The 16,687-nt window shown below is 42.7% G+C and overlaps 1 protein-coding gene across 3 annotated transcripts in view; it reads right to left on the minus strand.

Annotated features, from left to right (window-relative positions):
• The window catches only part of ehbp1 (EH domain binding protein 1), a 182,243-nt gene that overhangs the window by 33,983 nt on the left and 131,573 nt on the right, over window positions 1–16,687 (minus strand). For 2 of the 3 annotated variants that reach the window (XM_008287212.1, XM_008287210.1), the window contains one exon: window positions 15,674–15,797. In XM_008287212.1, coding sequence (XP_008285434.1) covers window positions 15,674–15,797 — 124 coding nt within the window. The remainder of the gene's footprint in view (window positions 1–15,673; window positions 15,798–16,687) is intronic. The other variant, XM_008287209.1, reaches the window with a different exon arrangement.

Consider the following 16,687-nt stretch of genomic DNA (forward strand, 5'->3'; position numbering starts at 1 on the left):
AAAAAAATTTACTGTTATTTTACAGATTTCTCTGTTTTGTTAAATGACAAGTTGTTTAGAAAAAAATGCTCTTTATTGTAAAAAAATATTAATTTTTACAAACAGTAATTTGTTTTTTTTTAAAAAACGTGATTGTGAAAACAGACTTTTTACAGATATTTGCGATTATTTTTCACAGCACTGGAACATTACAGTATTGCACATTTGTAAACATACTTTTAAGGCTAATTTTTTTAAAAAAAATTTTCCCTACAGACTTTTTTGTGTAGCTGCTGCACTTCAAGTTGAGTTTTCAAACTCAAAGCTCTTGATGTCTGATAATCAAACCGAGCATCAGAGGAGTTAGAAACAAGCTCTTATTCGTCGTCTCCTGCTGGATCAACTTGTTAAATCCTGGACATTTCAACCGAGTTACAGATTTTTTTGGGTGTGTATTGCGGTTGGTGTCCGCCGGCAGCTTTTGCTGAAACAGTGAGTGTGTGAGAGAGGAAAGAGGCCGAGTGAGAGAGAGAGAGAGAGATTAGTGTGTTTTCTCTGTCCCAGTGTTTTGTCTTGTGCTCAGTGGGGGTGCTGCCTCTAGCCTCAGGTTACACAGGGGGATTGTGGGAAATAAAAGCAGCCTGAGCTGTGTTTGTGAATGCAAACGCCACACTAGGTGCTAAAATGTGCTGAAAAGCTCCCCAATAAAAACATACACAGAGGACAGAAAATATTGTTGTACATTCCACCTGATTCCCACTTTAACAGGACGACTGTGCTTCTCCTGTTAGTCTACAGCATCATCATCACTCTGACTAGACCACTGGTGGCCTGTAGCTCAGATCTGGGATTCAACAGTTAGCTTTTAATCTGCTCGACAATTATATGCAAATACAGCTAGCATGATACTACCAAGTTGTACACTATAAAAACTAGCCTGGGAGCTTTAAATTTATGCTGTTTTGCACCATGTTTAAATGGAGTTATGGTTTTGATAACATTAAGACGTACACATGCGTCATTGTTTATGTTGTTTCTGAAGTATTAGTTTGTGCACAGACTTGTGTGATCCTGGTGTTTGTTCACAGCGACTCCGACGCCCTGCAACTACGACAACATGAACACGCTTTAACGAACGATTACATAAACGTTCACGGATTTAACACGCGACAGGAAAAAAAAAAAACGCAGTCGCTTCAACAAACTCTCACCCGCTTAAAGTCAAACATTTGGTAATTCGGTGCGATAGCGAGAAGTTTGAAGGACCTTTAAAGGTATAAAAGTACAGATACTCCAGAGATGCACTTCTTCCATCGCCTGACGACCCACACACACACACACACACACACTCTCATCACCACCACCGTCCTCCTTTCTCCTCTGCAGCCCAGTAAAAAGCCTGCGATGACCTGGGTGTGTAGCTTATTAACCTCTCCATCAGTTCTTATCAGCCAATGAATAGCCCAGTCATCTGCCCCTCCTCCTGAATCTTAGGGCGAAAAAATTTTCTCCTCACGTCAGGCCTATAATTCAATCCACACACAAATCATTTAAGGTGTGTGCGCACGTCCACGTCCACACACACACACACACACACATATATATGCAAACACACACACACACACATGAAAGAGGGGGATCAGTGAAAACATTTTGTCGACCCTGGTCCTGGTGGGCTTCCAAGACTGGACCAGATGTTACTGAAATGATCAACAATTGGAGGAAACAACAGAAGGTGTGTGTGTTAGTGTGTGTGTGTGTGAGAGAATAAATTAATGGCGGATTCCTGCCCGTGTGCTTTGATGGCATTAAGAGCCCTCTTCTTCTTCTTCTTCTTCTTCTTCTCAATGCGCCACGTTAAACGCTTTTCTCTCCTTCTCTGTTTCCATCCCTTCTTTTTTCCTTTTCTTTTTTTTTGACGAGCAGGGCCACCCAGCAGAAAGCAACTGATGCAAAACGCCGGAGTAATCTCCCCCCTCCATCCACCACCACCACCGCCACCACCGCCGCCCCTCCCGCTATCTTTAGTCTTTGACACAGTAGCCATTATCTGTGGGATTTAGTTAAACCAAACCTTCATGTATTTGTTAGGCTCTGGGTTCGTTTTCTCTCCTGACTGCTCTGCTTGAGTGTGGCCGGGCTGGGAGGAGGACTGCTGGGAGGAGGAGGACTGCTGGGAGGAGGACTTGGGGGAGGAGGACTTGGGGGAGGAGGACTTGTGGGGGGTTTACGTCAGCGCCACAGCCTGCTGGAAGCTCCTGAACAGGGGGTCTACGATGCCATCTAGCTGGACTCTGCTCAGGGTGTCAACAGTTAAGCTCAGTTTGTTTTGACTGCTGCTGCAAAAAACCACTAAACTGGGACACAAGATAAATCTCCAGCACTGTGTTGTTCCTTGGTCTCATTAATTTAACTAAAATCAACAAAAACAAACTCTACACTGTAAAAAAAATTATTAAAAAAACAAAAAAACCCAACTTTTTACAGTTTAACTGCAAGTTTTAGAAAAAAAAATTGAAAAATGGCAAAAAGCATTTTTAGATTTTCCCTTTTTTGGTAAATTATCAACAATATTTAGTGAAATTACAGAAAAAAAATAATTTAAGTGTAAATAACGTCCACATCAGAAACAGGACTTTTATAAACAGTAATTAATTAACTAAAATTCTGCAGGGAAATCACCAAAATAGCATTAAATTACTATAATAAGCGTAAAAACAAAGAGCAAAACTGTAAATAATATCGACATAAAAATGATTTAATCAAATAAACAGCAACTGGTTCTTTAACAGCATCTAATTGGGAAATTACACCATTTTTACGGCACTAAAATGAGCAAAAAATATCAGAATTTTACAGGTTTTTGCTGCTATTTGAAAGACAAAACACGTATATTAAGGACTGAAAATGTGTTAATACATTTTTAAACTGTTGTTTTACTGACAAATTCCAGACAATAGACTTATGGCTTCAATTTTAATTGATTTTAATTTTTACTGACTTAAAAAAAAAACAACAGCCCAAAACCTGAACAAAACTGTCAAAAATACCCACATTTAAATCAGTATTTCTATGAACAGAACTTTGTTTTTTACAGTGTATGTCTGTTAATTGTTGTGCTGTATTTATATTGGTTTAAAATATCACTATTTTACGGATATTTTATGTTATTTTAACAATTTCTTTCTTTCAGTGTTTTTTTCTGGTACTTTTTGGGCCAGATTTCTACCATTTTTACTGATTTTTTTAGTTAAAAATGGTCAAAATCCAACTATTCATGTCTAAAATGTTCATGTTCTCTGTTCTTTACACTGTACGACGCTCCTGCTCCGTGTTATTACCACAATAGTGAAAGCAGCTGAACGCTCAACAAACCAAGAAAAACATGTTCCTTGACCTTTGCGTGAAGCATCTGTCAGAGGCTGGAATGAGGCCGAACAACACATCGAGTTTTCTGCTCCCAACCTGAACGCTCTCATCACAGCTATCAATAAAGAGGCTGGATCCAGTGTGATTAAACTGATACAGCTACACACAATGCCATTTACAGCGATGTATGACCACAAACAGGCCGTACTGTAAGAAAGTCAGCGCGTTTAAGAAAATGTCACCGCGATGCATTTGAGATAAATGTGGCATAATGTATGATAAAGTCCAGTTACAGCCTGAAAGCAGGACGACAAAGAAAGGAAAAGGTCCTGTTTAGCTTTACTGTATTTCTGCTCCAGTATCCGGTCGTATCTGTAGAACCGGGCTGAAACACGGAGGCCTTCCTCCTCCTCCTCCACATGCAGCCGCGGAGCTAAAAACACTGTCGAGGAATCAGTGTTGAAAGTCGCAGATAAGCCGGGACTCGGCGGGGCTAAACTGAGGCTAAGCCAGGTGGTTTAGCTGCCTGAGTGTGTGTTTACATACACACTGAGGTGTGAACCATTTGGGGAGCTTAGAGGGGTGGAGGAACACGAGTCCATTTAGAGCCGGCGTAAACCTCGCTACCTGTTGGTGGTGTTAATTGGGACAGCTTAACACAAACAGCAGAAATCTGTGGGGACTCTTATCTGGGCAAAGGAATCAGCCGCCGGTGGAGAACATACACCAGCAGACAATGAGGTCGGCATCACGTTACTGCTGTTTGGAAGAAGTGTGAATTTAATTTGAAACTGTCAAGTACAAAGAGGAGGCTTCAGATGTCGGAGCAGATCTGAGGTCTGGATGATGTTTTCTGTAACCCTCTGAAGCTCAAGACCTGTCTTTTAAAAAGTGTGTTATATGTAAAGATGTACAAAAACTACATTAATCAGAACCAGAGGCTGAAAAAAATACAAATAAACTCTTAGATTTCTGACTTCCTGATGGTCAGTGATGGCAATCATGTGATGACGGCCACTCAAATTTAAATATTTAATCAAAAATCACTTAAAATAAACCGCTTACATAAAACAGATTCGGAAAAAAAAAAAAAAAATTCTGCACTCGTCCCTGCAACGGGGACACTATCGTTAACGACGCTGGAGTCAACAGTCGCTTAGCAAAAATTCAGGGATTATTCAACTAAACGGAGAAACTACAGGAGTGTAGAGCTGATGGGACACAAGTGGTAAAATATGTGTCGTATTTACAGCCACTAATTTATTTTTTTCCAGTTCTGGTCACACCTGTAGACACAAATGTTGTTTATGCTAATTATGCTTTTTTTCTCCTGAGATTTTTGTCCAAAAAAATCCCCCAAATTTAGTTTTATTAATGTTTTACGGTGATATGTGTTAGAATGCGCACGCAGCCTTTAAATAAACATTTAAAAAAATCTAAGAAATATATCTTTTAGTTTTGTTTCTTTGAGATCTTTGGCATCTTAACTGTGTCATACAGCACATAAGACGATTGTGCTTTTTCCAAACAGCTGCAGGACTTTATATGAGTGACAGAAGCAAAACAAAACACCCAAAGACAGTGTGTGGGCTTCAGAGGGTTTGTCAGTTCTTCTTGAGTATAAATAAAAATATATGAATCACTTTATATGGCTTCCTGTGTTCACATAAACAAAAGGCAGTTTGTCAACAACAGCATAAAGAAATCCAAACCAATCAGGATGCACGGCGATCATGAGGCACATGTGTTGGACTGCGAGGAACCGGGTGGAGAAATTTGTGAATGGGCCGTGTGGGAGCGACGAGAACCCGGTGGAGGAGGAGGAGGAGGAGGAGGAGGAGGAGGACCCCCGTCAGCCCGCTGACAGGCAGCTGCAGCTGATTAGCATAAGTGGCTCCGCCTACTCCATTAGCAAAGAGCGGGAGGAGGAGGAGGGGGGGCGGCGGTGTGAGGGGAGGGGGCCGCGCTGCACCCCCCGGGGTAGATGTTAGAACAAATTTGAGGGGTGTCATATTACACGCCTGGCGACAAGAGGCCGAGGGGAGGTGAACGATGAATTTACTTAATGAATTAATCTGCGGACCAGTAATGGCTCCGCTAACAACATTAGTCATCCCTCTTACGTCTCCGCTTCCTGCCTGTTACACAAGCATCCAGGCCTCCGTCATCCTGAGCCCTCCTGCCTCCATCCTCAATCAGCTGGTGTTCCTCCTCCAATACATCAATACATGGATCCATCTACACTGGAAAGTAGTGATGCTGTTTAGCTGGTTTACAGTCACTCACTGGAAAAGAATGAACCCATCAGATTTCTGATGTGAACTTTATGTGCAGTTTTAGCCAGTGTATACTTTTTTTTCCTGTGTTTTGATTGGAGAATATCTGTAATTTACCAAAATATATTTCATCAATCCTGAATATGCTCATTCTATCTTTCAAATAACAGTAAATATCTGTAAAACTACCTCATTGTATGTTGATTTAAACAGTAAAAAAAGTGTAATTTTACAGTAAAAATTGATTTTTACAAATAAAAATACAGATTTTTGATGTGGACATGTAGAGTTTTCTGGGTTTTTTGCAGTTACATATAAATTAAAACTTCTGTTTCTGTATTTTTACCAGATATTATCTGTAATAACAGTTTAAAAAAAATTATCCTTTATTAATCCTTAATATAAAGTTTCCCTCTTGTAAATAATGTGTAAAATGACGACAATATTTATGCTGATTTAAACACAGAAAAAAAAGAAAAGTGTAATTTTATGGTCAAACGTTAAAAGAACTGATTTTGATTTGAGACTTTTGATGTGGACGTTACAGATTTGGCTTGTTCTTTTTAAGATAACATGCAAATTAATACTTATTTATTTATTGCACTGCACTATTGTCCACCTACCTCACGTATATAAGCTGTAAATGACTGTATTTATTATTAATAACTCAACTTTGGTACGCTGTAAACATGCTGTGCTGTCGTACTTCAACAGTCTCTCTGTTTAAATACGTTCATTTTATTTTGTGGCAAAGAAAAAAACACTAAAGTTAAATTCCTCGTACGTACTAACATACATGGCCGATAAATCTGATTCAGATCTTCTTCACAAAACAGAGAAAATCTGAAAAACAACATGAAACTATTCAAAAACTAACAGATAAAACAGTTTAACATTCAGTTTCTTTACATTGTTGTTTAAAAAAATCCTTTTTTAAAAGCTCTTGACAGAAAAAACTATCAATAACTTGAGTCTTGCTGAATGTATTCCTATTTAATGTGTTTGTCATAAATAAATCCAACCTTCCAGTGGGAACAGTGGTACATTACCAGTGACACCAGCAGCAGCGGTGGCCTGTTAAAGCCTCGGGCCCTGAGCTGAGCTTTGATTCAATACACAGATGCAAAATTGCTGTGTTTAAATAGATATTTAAATGGAAATGTATTGGGAAAGACAGCTGTTGGTATTTGTAGCCTGGAGTGCTCATTACAATGGGAAATGGGGAGGAGTGTGTGCAGGAGGGGGGCGATGACAACGGCCAGCAGCTGTGTTAGCAAGTGAATGGTGTAATTACGGGCCGAGCCTCCGTCATTAACCTGCATTGTCGAGTGCCGCCGCGGCCGTTACCATGAGAAAGCCTCCGTTAATTGACTGCAAGGTGGAAATTCAATTATGTCGTCGGGGCTGCAGTTTGTAAAATTAACTAATGATCAGATAAATAACAAACAAACAACAAGTAAATAAAGGAGGCCGAGCCACGCGCTTTCAGTTTAACGCCGCCGACTTCCCGAGAGACGGCAGCGAGTTCGCGCTAATACACAAACAAGAAAAGTAGAACAGGAGCAGAACAGGTGGATTAAAATGTGACGGCTTGACTTCAAACCCACGAATTCACCTTTAAGATAAGTTTATGTTTAAAGAGCACAAAAACAATCAGACAAACAGCGGCGCTCGTTTATCTGCTCGAGTGGATCACTGTGCTGCTAACAGGTCTGTAGTGTGTCGTGTTTGTAACTTTACACTGTAAAAGAATTCTGTAAAAGAAAAATACGAAAAACTGAAATATGGCGGCAAAGGTGGCAGAAAAAATATGTTAAAAACGATGGAATACTGTTGTGTTCAACAACTGTAAAAATGAAGAAAACGTCAAACATCTGTAAAATAAAGATGTTTTTAGCTAATTTAAATACAGTAAAACACTGCAACTCTATGGCCACACATTGCAGAAACTACCCAAGACACTATTTTTAAAAATACAGATTGTTGATGTGGACATTATTATTATTATTATTAATATTACAGTTCTGACAGTCAATGTGTAAATCAATTAACCAAACAGGAAAAATCTGCTAAATTATAAAATATTTTAAAAATGTATTTATTATTATTAAACCTATTTTTTTTCTCTTTCAAATGATTGCAAATATCTGTAAAATAGAAATATTTTTTAGGACATTTTAAAACCAGTAAAAAGAAAAAAAAAAAGCAAAAGTTTTGCTGTCAAACATTGAAAAAAAAAAAGAAAGAAAGAAAGAAAAAAAATTGCCATAAATACTTTAAAAACTTTTTTTTTAAATAACAGCAAACATTTGTAAAACAAAGACATTTTTCCTGATTTAAATACAGTAAATAAAAATGTGATCAAATTTATTAAAGCTTGTAAAAGAACAAATTAGAATTTAGAAAAAAATACAGATTTTTGATTATTTACAGTTTTTGCCTGTTTTTTCAAATTTATTTTTATCCTTTGTCTGAATTAATTCTTTTTCTGTGATTTTATTAAATATTTTCTGTAGTTTAATCTGTAAAAGAATTCTTCCATCATGAATATACATACATTTTCTTAAAATAACAGCAAAAAGCTGTAAAATTATCATTTTGTTAACTGTTTTAAATACAGTAAAAAACAGTAATTTTACAGGCAAATGTTGTAAAACAATTAATTGCTTGTAAATCTACATATTTCAGTTAATCCTTAGTTTTTATGTTATTTTAATAGTTAGATGTGTAATTTTTACAAAACAGGAAAAATGTGTAAAACGACAGTAAATTGTTCAAAAATTAAAATAAAACTTTCCTTCTTTTTGTAAAGTGTGTTCTGTCCACTTGCTGGTGGACGTGTTTGGCAGCCCGCCGCCCGGTTTGGACCGGCTGCTTGCTGGGGTCTCAGGCAGAGCGGCGGCCGATGAAAGCGTTGGCGGGATGCTCCAATAAAGAGCAGATTATCATAAGCGGCCATTGTCCGCCTCCCAGTTCTCCCCAACAAACCCCCGCCTCGCCCGTCCCCACTTACTCACCCCTCGGCTGAAAATGTTAATCGGCGCTATCGCTGGCAGGCTGGAGGGGAAGGAGGAGCGCCGGGCCCAGCGAGGGCAACTTTAGCTCTGGTTTCTGTTTATTAAAGTAAAAATAACCAGGAAGGGGAGTGAAAGAGGAACAAAACAAACACAGAAATCTGGGAAAACGAGACTGATTCCTGCTGCAGTTTACCAACAAATTGAAGTTGGACGTCTGCAGGCCGCGGCGAGCAGCTACACCCCCTCCACCCTACCCTCCCTCCATCCTCCCTCCCTCCCGTTGACTCCATCCACCCAGCTCGTTTTATCTGAAGATTCTCAGACAATGCCTAGAGGATCCCATTCCCTAATCTTCCTAAAAATCCCCCTTTCATCCCCACTGTTAAAGAATGTATGAAAGGCTGACACCGAGCTGGAGAAAAGAAGGGGAGAGAGAGGAAAAAAAAGAAGAAGAAGAAGAGGGAAGCGGTGCACATCTGGGAGTGAGGGTGGTGTCACTGTGCTGGACTGGTGGGGGAGGCGTGGGGGAGGAGGAGGCACTGGTCGCTTGTGCATAACCCTCGCAAGTTGACTAATTAAATTGTTTTGCTGCTCAAACATTCAAATGGCCGAGGAGATTAAGGGCATGAGCGGGAACGGGAGAGTGTGTGTGTGTGTGTGTGTGTGTTAATCTGACCCAGTTCAACCTCGGGAGTCACACACACACATTTCACACAAAACAACAACAACAAAAAAAAGCTCCAATCCTTTGTTTTGTCGCCTCAAAGGCAAGAAGAAGAAGAAGAAAAAGGCAATGGGGTTTTAAAGGAGTGATCCCTAGATTTCTTTTCTGCCCCCATAGGGAAGAGCGGCGCATTTGCTCCTGGAGTGAATTCAAGATGACCACAAAACACATTCCTCCGCCGCCGCCGCCTAATACAAAAAGCATTCGATTAAAAAGTGAGTGCTCTTTTCGTAACCCTGACAACAACAACAAGGAGAAAATGACCGAGGGCTTCAAAGGGGAGCACATCTCCTCTTCGTCTATCTCGGTCGCCATGAGCTCAGCTTACGAACCGGGCCCGTGATTATGGATAAACAATAGTCGCAATCTCTGCCGCTCAGCAAATTTCAATCAAAATTCACACAGTGGACGAGCCCTCAGCGTCGCCTGCGCTGGTTGTGGAGGATTCGGGAGGAGAGCGAAACTTAATGTTGGCGCTGGAGGATTCCCAGTCAGACAGAACACATGAGAGGAAAATAAAAAGGTAACACCTAAAAAAAAAAACCCACACACACAAAGTGAGCACTGATTAAAGCCAAAACCTCTCTGCCTCCATCTTTGAGTGTGTGAACTGGGGAGGGTATTATAGTCGAAACACTTTTTCTTCTCTCAGTGCTGAAAGATTAGACTGGTTATCCCATTAAAGTTGGTAAAATGCCATTCTTGTGTCTTTAAGCTCTCGTATAGGAGGTCAAGATGAGTCTGCCTGCGCTTACAAGGCGGGCATGGATGTAATCTGCCCAAAGTTACAATAATTAATGTTAAGCTTCTTCAGCAATACGTTTGTGAAAGAACCCGTCCTGATAATATACTTAAAGCTGCACATGCTGTTTGTGTTGCCGCGACGAGACAAGGCAAAGCCCGGCGTGCACGCGTACCGGCGAGAGCGTGTCTGAGCGTCGCCATGCCGCTCACGTAGCCCAGCTTAAATCTTTAGTCAAACTATAAGCTGATGCTGCCACAATGCTGGATTAGGACGACAGGCATGGGAAAAAGAGCGAGGGGGCCGGCTCGCTCGATGCTACACAAATATCAACTTAACACTCGGCGGCAACAATGGCCGCACGCCATCGCCATTAGGCTGCGAGTGGAGGAAAATAAATCACCTGTAGATCTATACATCAGGGTGGTGTCTGTAATGCAACTGATTTATAAGGAAAAAACAGTGAATCTAAACATGTCCAGAAGGCCTCGGCTCTGATGCGGAGCCACAGGTGGATGTTTAGCCATTCTGCAGGCGGCTCTGTGGAGGCATCGGCGGTCCGCTCCGTCCCTCTCTCAGATACTGACGGGGATACGCCGCATGTGTAAAGTGCATTAAGCTCTTGCTGGATTCCTCCTCGTTCCATTCTCTTCTCGTCGACTCGCAGACACAAAGGCAGATTAAAGGAGCGCGCGCCATAAAAACCCTGTGTCAATCTTATCGGCTTCGAGTGCAATTTTTAAACATATGTTAATCTGAGGAGAGCTAAAACTCATTCTCTCCTCTCTCTCCTCTCTGTGCTTGTTTATCTCTTATCGAATGCGCAGTAGGTGAGGGGCAGCTTTGCGGTGCAGCTAAGTGCCATTATTTGGATAATTGCGTCCATTGTTGCAGGTTATATAGCTATTTGAAATGGGAGGTGTGTGTAAATAGGTGCAGGGGCCAGGTAGGGGGTGGCGGCGATATATTCAAACAGGGGATTTTCTGCGAAGGCTACATGACGCATTTGAATGCTTCTTCGTAGCCGAAGCTGAATTTTCAATAAGGAGCGACTGATGTGGTGTTTTTTTTTCTGTGTGACAATACCTTTAGAAAACCACAATGCCAAGGTCACAGCAGAACATGCATCTGAATGGAGACAATCAGAAGAGCTGAAGGTTGTCTGATACTCAAACAAAACTTTAACACCCACAGCTTGGCAGTAAAACTGACTCATGCAATGAATATGTTTTCTCATACAATCAATAAACTCCTGCAAATATTCCGTCTGTTGCAGGAGGTGAAACGTTCTCCTAACGTTGCGTGTGTGTGAAGGACAGTGCTCCCAGTGGTGCAAGAATAACAAGTTCATTAGTCGAGGGGGGGCGCCGCAGGAATTCAAATTCCCCCCCGACCCGGGCCCGGCCTCCGATTGGCTGGCTGCGTCGGCATGGCGAGACTCATTAGAGCCCAGCAGTAATTAAGAGTTGTTAGAAAGTGAATTCTCCAACCGCAGATTAGAAAATTAAACTATTTACTGATTACATATTAATAGAAGACAACAATGGCGCTTGCCATAAGCTTGGAAGGCAACCAAGGAATAAATCTGTGTACTTAATTACCATAAACAATGGGGGCATAGAAATGGAGTTTTATGCACACTCCCTCCTGTAATGTGTCTGATATCAGAAGACACTTGACAATTCTTGTTCAATTATCTCTATTATTTAATGTGCTGTGAACTGCCTCTGAGTAAATAAATTAACCACCCCAATTACTTTGGATTCATCTGGGGAGGGCCGCTGCGTAATAGAAAATGCCGCAGAAAGCTGCATTGTGCCCAAACCGGGGGGGAGGAGGAGAAGAGAGGGGGAGGAGGAGGAGTGGAAAAGGAGGGAGACGGAGGGAACAAGGGTGAGAGAACGAATGGAGAAATTGAGATTCACAGGGATAAAAAAAAAAAAAAAAAAAAAGGAGCAGAGCGAATGAAAAGTGATGCACGGAGGGTTGAATGAAGCAAAAATAAAGAAAAGGAAAAAAAGACAGGTTACCCAAAAAGAGAGAGTTTAACAATGCGAGGAACATTATGCACGAAACAGAAGAGGAAATCTTTAAATAGAGCGAAAAAAAAGCAAAGAATAAAAGGAGGAGTGAATGACAAAGCACAAGCATGTGATATCAAACAGAAGCATGTGGTGGAGGGAGCAGCCGAGCACAGTGGATCTTCCCAGGCTTTCTGCTGCTGGAGCAGAGATGAACAATCAGTCATGGGTCAGTCGGTCTGTCTGCTCACATCTGCCTGTCAGTCCTGCAGCGCTGCACACTGAGCTCACCCAAACTTACCTCCAGAGCTCTGAGTCATGTGATCTCTGGAGAGCGTGCGCTAGTTAGCATGCGAGCTAGCAGCCACTAAAGAGCTGGTCAGTAATTCAGAATGCAGGCCGGCTAAACTCTCCGCATTATCTTCAGCCTGCCTCTGCTTCAAGGTGCTGACCCACGCTCTCCTCCCGTTTGAAAATCTACCAATTGAGCTGCTCATTATCTAATCTTCCGCCGAGATCACATTTGAACTGCAGCTCAATTAAAACGCCGGAAGATTGCGACAAAATTTGTTTCCGTCCGAGAAGAACTTTTCTGCTTCTGACCGAACTCTGCAGATGTTTGGCGTCTGGTAGTGAAATTAAAGCTGACAGCGGAGCGGGCCGAGAGGTTGTGTTTCTGTTTTAACGTAAGGAAGGTGATGACAGAGCAGCTTAGAGAAGCATCAGCTCCGGCCGCTGATGCAGAACTGTGTTGCTTATGTGTAAAGCAGAAAAAAGACGACTATCTTTGGGGCTTCAGTAGATCACAAGGGTATCAAACTGTTTTTAACGCCTGGTTCATGTGACGACAGCTGATGTGGTTTTTATCTTTAGGTAGTAAAGACAACTGTGTCCGGAGCTGCAGCGCCTTAAGTTTGGCCAGTACGTGTCCTTAAGCGCTCGGGGGATTGTATCATTGAGAGCACAGGGGATGATATGGGTGATTTAGTGTTGGGTTACTTTGTGCAGAAACACAGGACGAGTGCAGGCTGCAGATACACATCGGCGGTGGATTTCACAACCTGGTGTTGGGTCACACCGGCGAATCATTAGGGACGAGATGCTTTGTCCAGCGGGCGCACTGATCAGGTGCCTAAAAGATGCAACAGCAGGCGATCCGCTCTGCTGAACTTTAATCTGGCTGACACAGAACCGAGTCAACGCTACAAGGGAGGCGTCTGAGAACATCAGAAAGCGCTCATCAACTGTTATTTTGTGCTCAGATGCAAAATTCAACCAAATGAGTAGATTCTGAGGGAAGCAGGAGGAAGTTCCAGGTGTCGGCTGGCTCGTTGCCAAACTCCGGCCGCCAGAGTGGAAATAACATTTTTTTTGATAGCTGGTGGTAATTTCTCGTAAAGTAGAGGCGCCAGCGAGGTGTTACGGATCAATAGCAGATATTTTGCTTACAGCCAATCAGCCTCGGCTTCAATCAGACACTGTGGGCGCACAGAAAAATATCTATCATCTATGACAGCGTATAGAAAGGTGACCTCAGCTGCTCAGGTGATAAAAGGTTAGTCTAGTGACCAGCTGTCAGCCTGACGCCTCCAGAGCTCGGCCTAGAGGCTCAATCTATAACCTGTTGGGTGGCTCTTTGGGACGAGTGCTGCAAAACGAGATATGGAAACGGAAATGCACTTTGAGGGAAGTGAGCAACAGCATCATATGGGAACTTTCTTCATCTCTTTCTGCAATGCCAGTGTGGACTTTAAGTACTAATTTGAACATTGTCTTCCCAGTCGTATCACCACATCACCCATCCCACAGCAGTCAGCGTGTCGACTTGTGGAAACCCCATTTTCTAGATTTCCTTCCCTCACTTATGTTACAAGCAGCAGAAAAGCGAATTTCTCTTCATGATATCCTTTTATTATTTTCGCCTTCCTCTCGTCGCCCTCGTCCTTTTTCCAGTGAATCGTATTTTCAGGAGGGGGACTGCAGGTGTATTTATATAAAGAGAAGAAATCTTTATGGCTGAAGGTGTTTGAAAGTAAATAACCTGGCGTCTTGCTGGCTAGTGGCTGCTTTAACAGTGGGTGAAGAAGAAGAAGGAAGGAAAAAAAAACAGCCCTTCAGATTGACACAATGGCGTTCGCTCCGACAGGGAGAGAGGGCACAGAGGCAGGGAGGGAGGAAGGCGAACACAACAAACAGCAGAGATAGCCTCGATATCAGGACCCAAATGGGATGGGGAAGGTGAGCGCAAATCCCACCGCCCCAGTTTCCTTTTTCTAAAACACCCCCTTCTTCTATCCTCCCCCTGTGTCGCCTTTTTTTTTTTTAGGATTTTGGGGCTAAATCCACCGAGTTAGACGCCGATATATCAGAAAGAGCATGAGAGCTGCTACTAAATTACTACAGCGGATACTGTACCTGCACTTTTTCAGAACATTTGCAAACATCAAAATTTTACACTTCCTGGAAGCGTGTTTTTTTTTATTTTATTTATTTATTTTTTTCCCGCTCCAGCATTCTTGGGTGAGGCACGGGACGGTTTAGTATCACAAATGGGATGCTATTCTCCAATTTCAGTTAGGGACTTAACGGAGCCAAGGCCCCTCTTTTGGCTCGGCACACTGTCTCATGTCTTAACAAGGCTTTACCCCCGGCCAAATCTTAAATAAAAACCTTCCGAATCCGGCTCCGTACGCCAAACCAGATTGCACTTTGCATGCAGCGGCTGTGTGAGCATTTGTGTGTTGTGGATTTGTGAACTGTGTCAGTGCTCATGTTGTGTTGCCTCGTGTTTTTTTTTCTTTTTTCTTTCCCCCTCTTCTTTGCCATTTCTTTGCCTCTCCCCTCTCTCCTCCCTTTAACTCACCCCCGTCTTTCCTTATACAGCATATCAATGAAGGCCAGATATGTACTAGGGGAAGGAGGGTGTGTGTGTGTGTGTGTGTGTAGCCGTGCATGGCTGAGCGCACTGTTCAATAGTGTGGAGGCTGGCTGGCTGACTGGCTGGATGGCTGGCTGACTGACTGGCTGGATGGCTGGCTGGATGGCTGGCTGGATGGCTGGATGGCTGGCTGGATGGCTGGCTGGTTGGCTGGCTGGCTGACTGGGGCCGCGGCTGGCAAACGGCTGCAGCGGAGACTTCGGCTGGGGCTCCGCTATCGCACCCAGTTATCGTTTCCCCCATGAAGGGCTCCCTTATCACCCCAGCCCAGAGAGGTCTCCCTTCTTCTCCCATCCCCGAGACACACTCCCCCCCTCCGCCCCCACACACCCCCATCTCTCTGCCTCCCCCCCATCCAACCCTTCCCCTCCCTTCTCCACCTCCTCCCTCACTCCCCTCCATCCCCTCCTTTCATATCCACCCAGCGCTCCGTCGCGCAACATTCAACCGAGAGGGAGGCGGGAGGGGAGGGAGCGGGGGGGGAGGCTTCAAAGATTCTCGAACGCACACATAAACGCACACACGAGCTCGCCGAGTGGATGTGTGTGTGCGTGCGTACGCTCAATTTGCCAAAACAGTTTTTCCAGTGTAATTGGGCTTGGGGTACCTGTGTCCATGAGATAGCGCAGCCTCTTCTCCACGCGAGCTGCTCGGGCGTCTATGTGCCTCTGCTCGCTCTCCAGTGCAGACAGCTCCCCAACCACATACTGACTGGTGTCTTTGAACGCCTTCTGTCAACCAAGAGAGAGAGAGAGGGAGAGGGAGGGAGGGAGAGAGAGGGAGAATAGTTATGAAAGAGTAGAGAGATATAGCATTAAACAGAGACAGAGTTATGAAAGAGTAGAGAGATATAGCATTAAACAGAGACAGGGGTGAGAAGAAAAAAAAAAAAAAAAGGATGGAGGGATAAGACGGACCGGAGGAGGAGAATAGAGGAAGTTGAATGAGGTAGAAAGGAGATGACGGGATAGAAAGAGAAGAGAATGGGAAAGAAATTAAAAAGAGAAAGAGGGGAGAAGAGGGAGAATTGTTTTAAAATGTGTGAACAGATGTGCAAAAGTCCACAAATCTCCCCGACATGAAACACAAACAACTGTTGCTGCCTCTTAGAACTTGAACTATCAACCTGCAGTGCATTGACTGAAGATGTATTCAACTCAACCTTTATTCACAACCAACAGAGGATTTAAACAGTTCTGCACTAATTAGGTGTAGTGGTTGATCAACAATCGATTAGCTGTTAAAAAAAAATGTTGATGTTGTTGCTTTTTCCAACTAATTTAGATATGAGAAGTAAAATAACTGCATCAGTGAACCGTGAGCCTCTGATTCAGGCCCAGTGCAGGTAAAGGTGATTCTTAGGTGATGAAGGAGGCACACATATGTCTTCTAATCAGTAGATATTTCAGATAAAATCCTCTTTTATTTTCCAGTTTTGCAGCTTTTATCCACGAGGTGTTAAAGTGAACAGACCACACAGACTTCACACACACCACATATTTGCACAACAACTTAATTATCAGAAACAAAATGAGCACACATCTATTATTTGAATCAGAAAGTAAACACTGCAATCACTCAGAATCATAACTAAAAAACTACACCCAATGTGACTTTTCGA

The sequence above is a fragment of the Stegastes partitus genome, unplaced genomic scaffold, assembly GCF_000690725.1.
Source record: "Stegastes partitus isolate 25-593 unplaced genomic scaffold, Stegastes_partitus-1.0.2 Scaffold490, whole genome shotgun sequence".
Taxonomy (NCBI): domain Eukaryota; kingdom Metazoa; phylum Chordata; class Actinopteri; family Pomacentridae; genus Stegastes; species Stegastes partitus.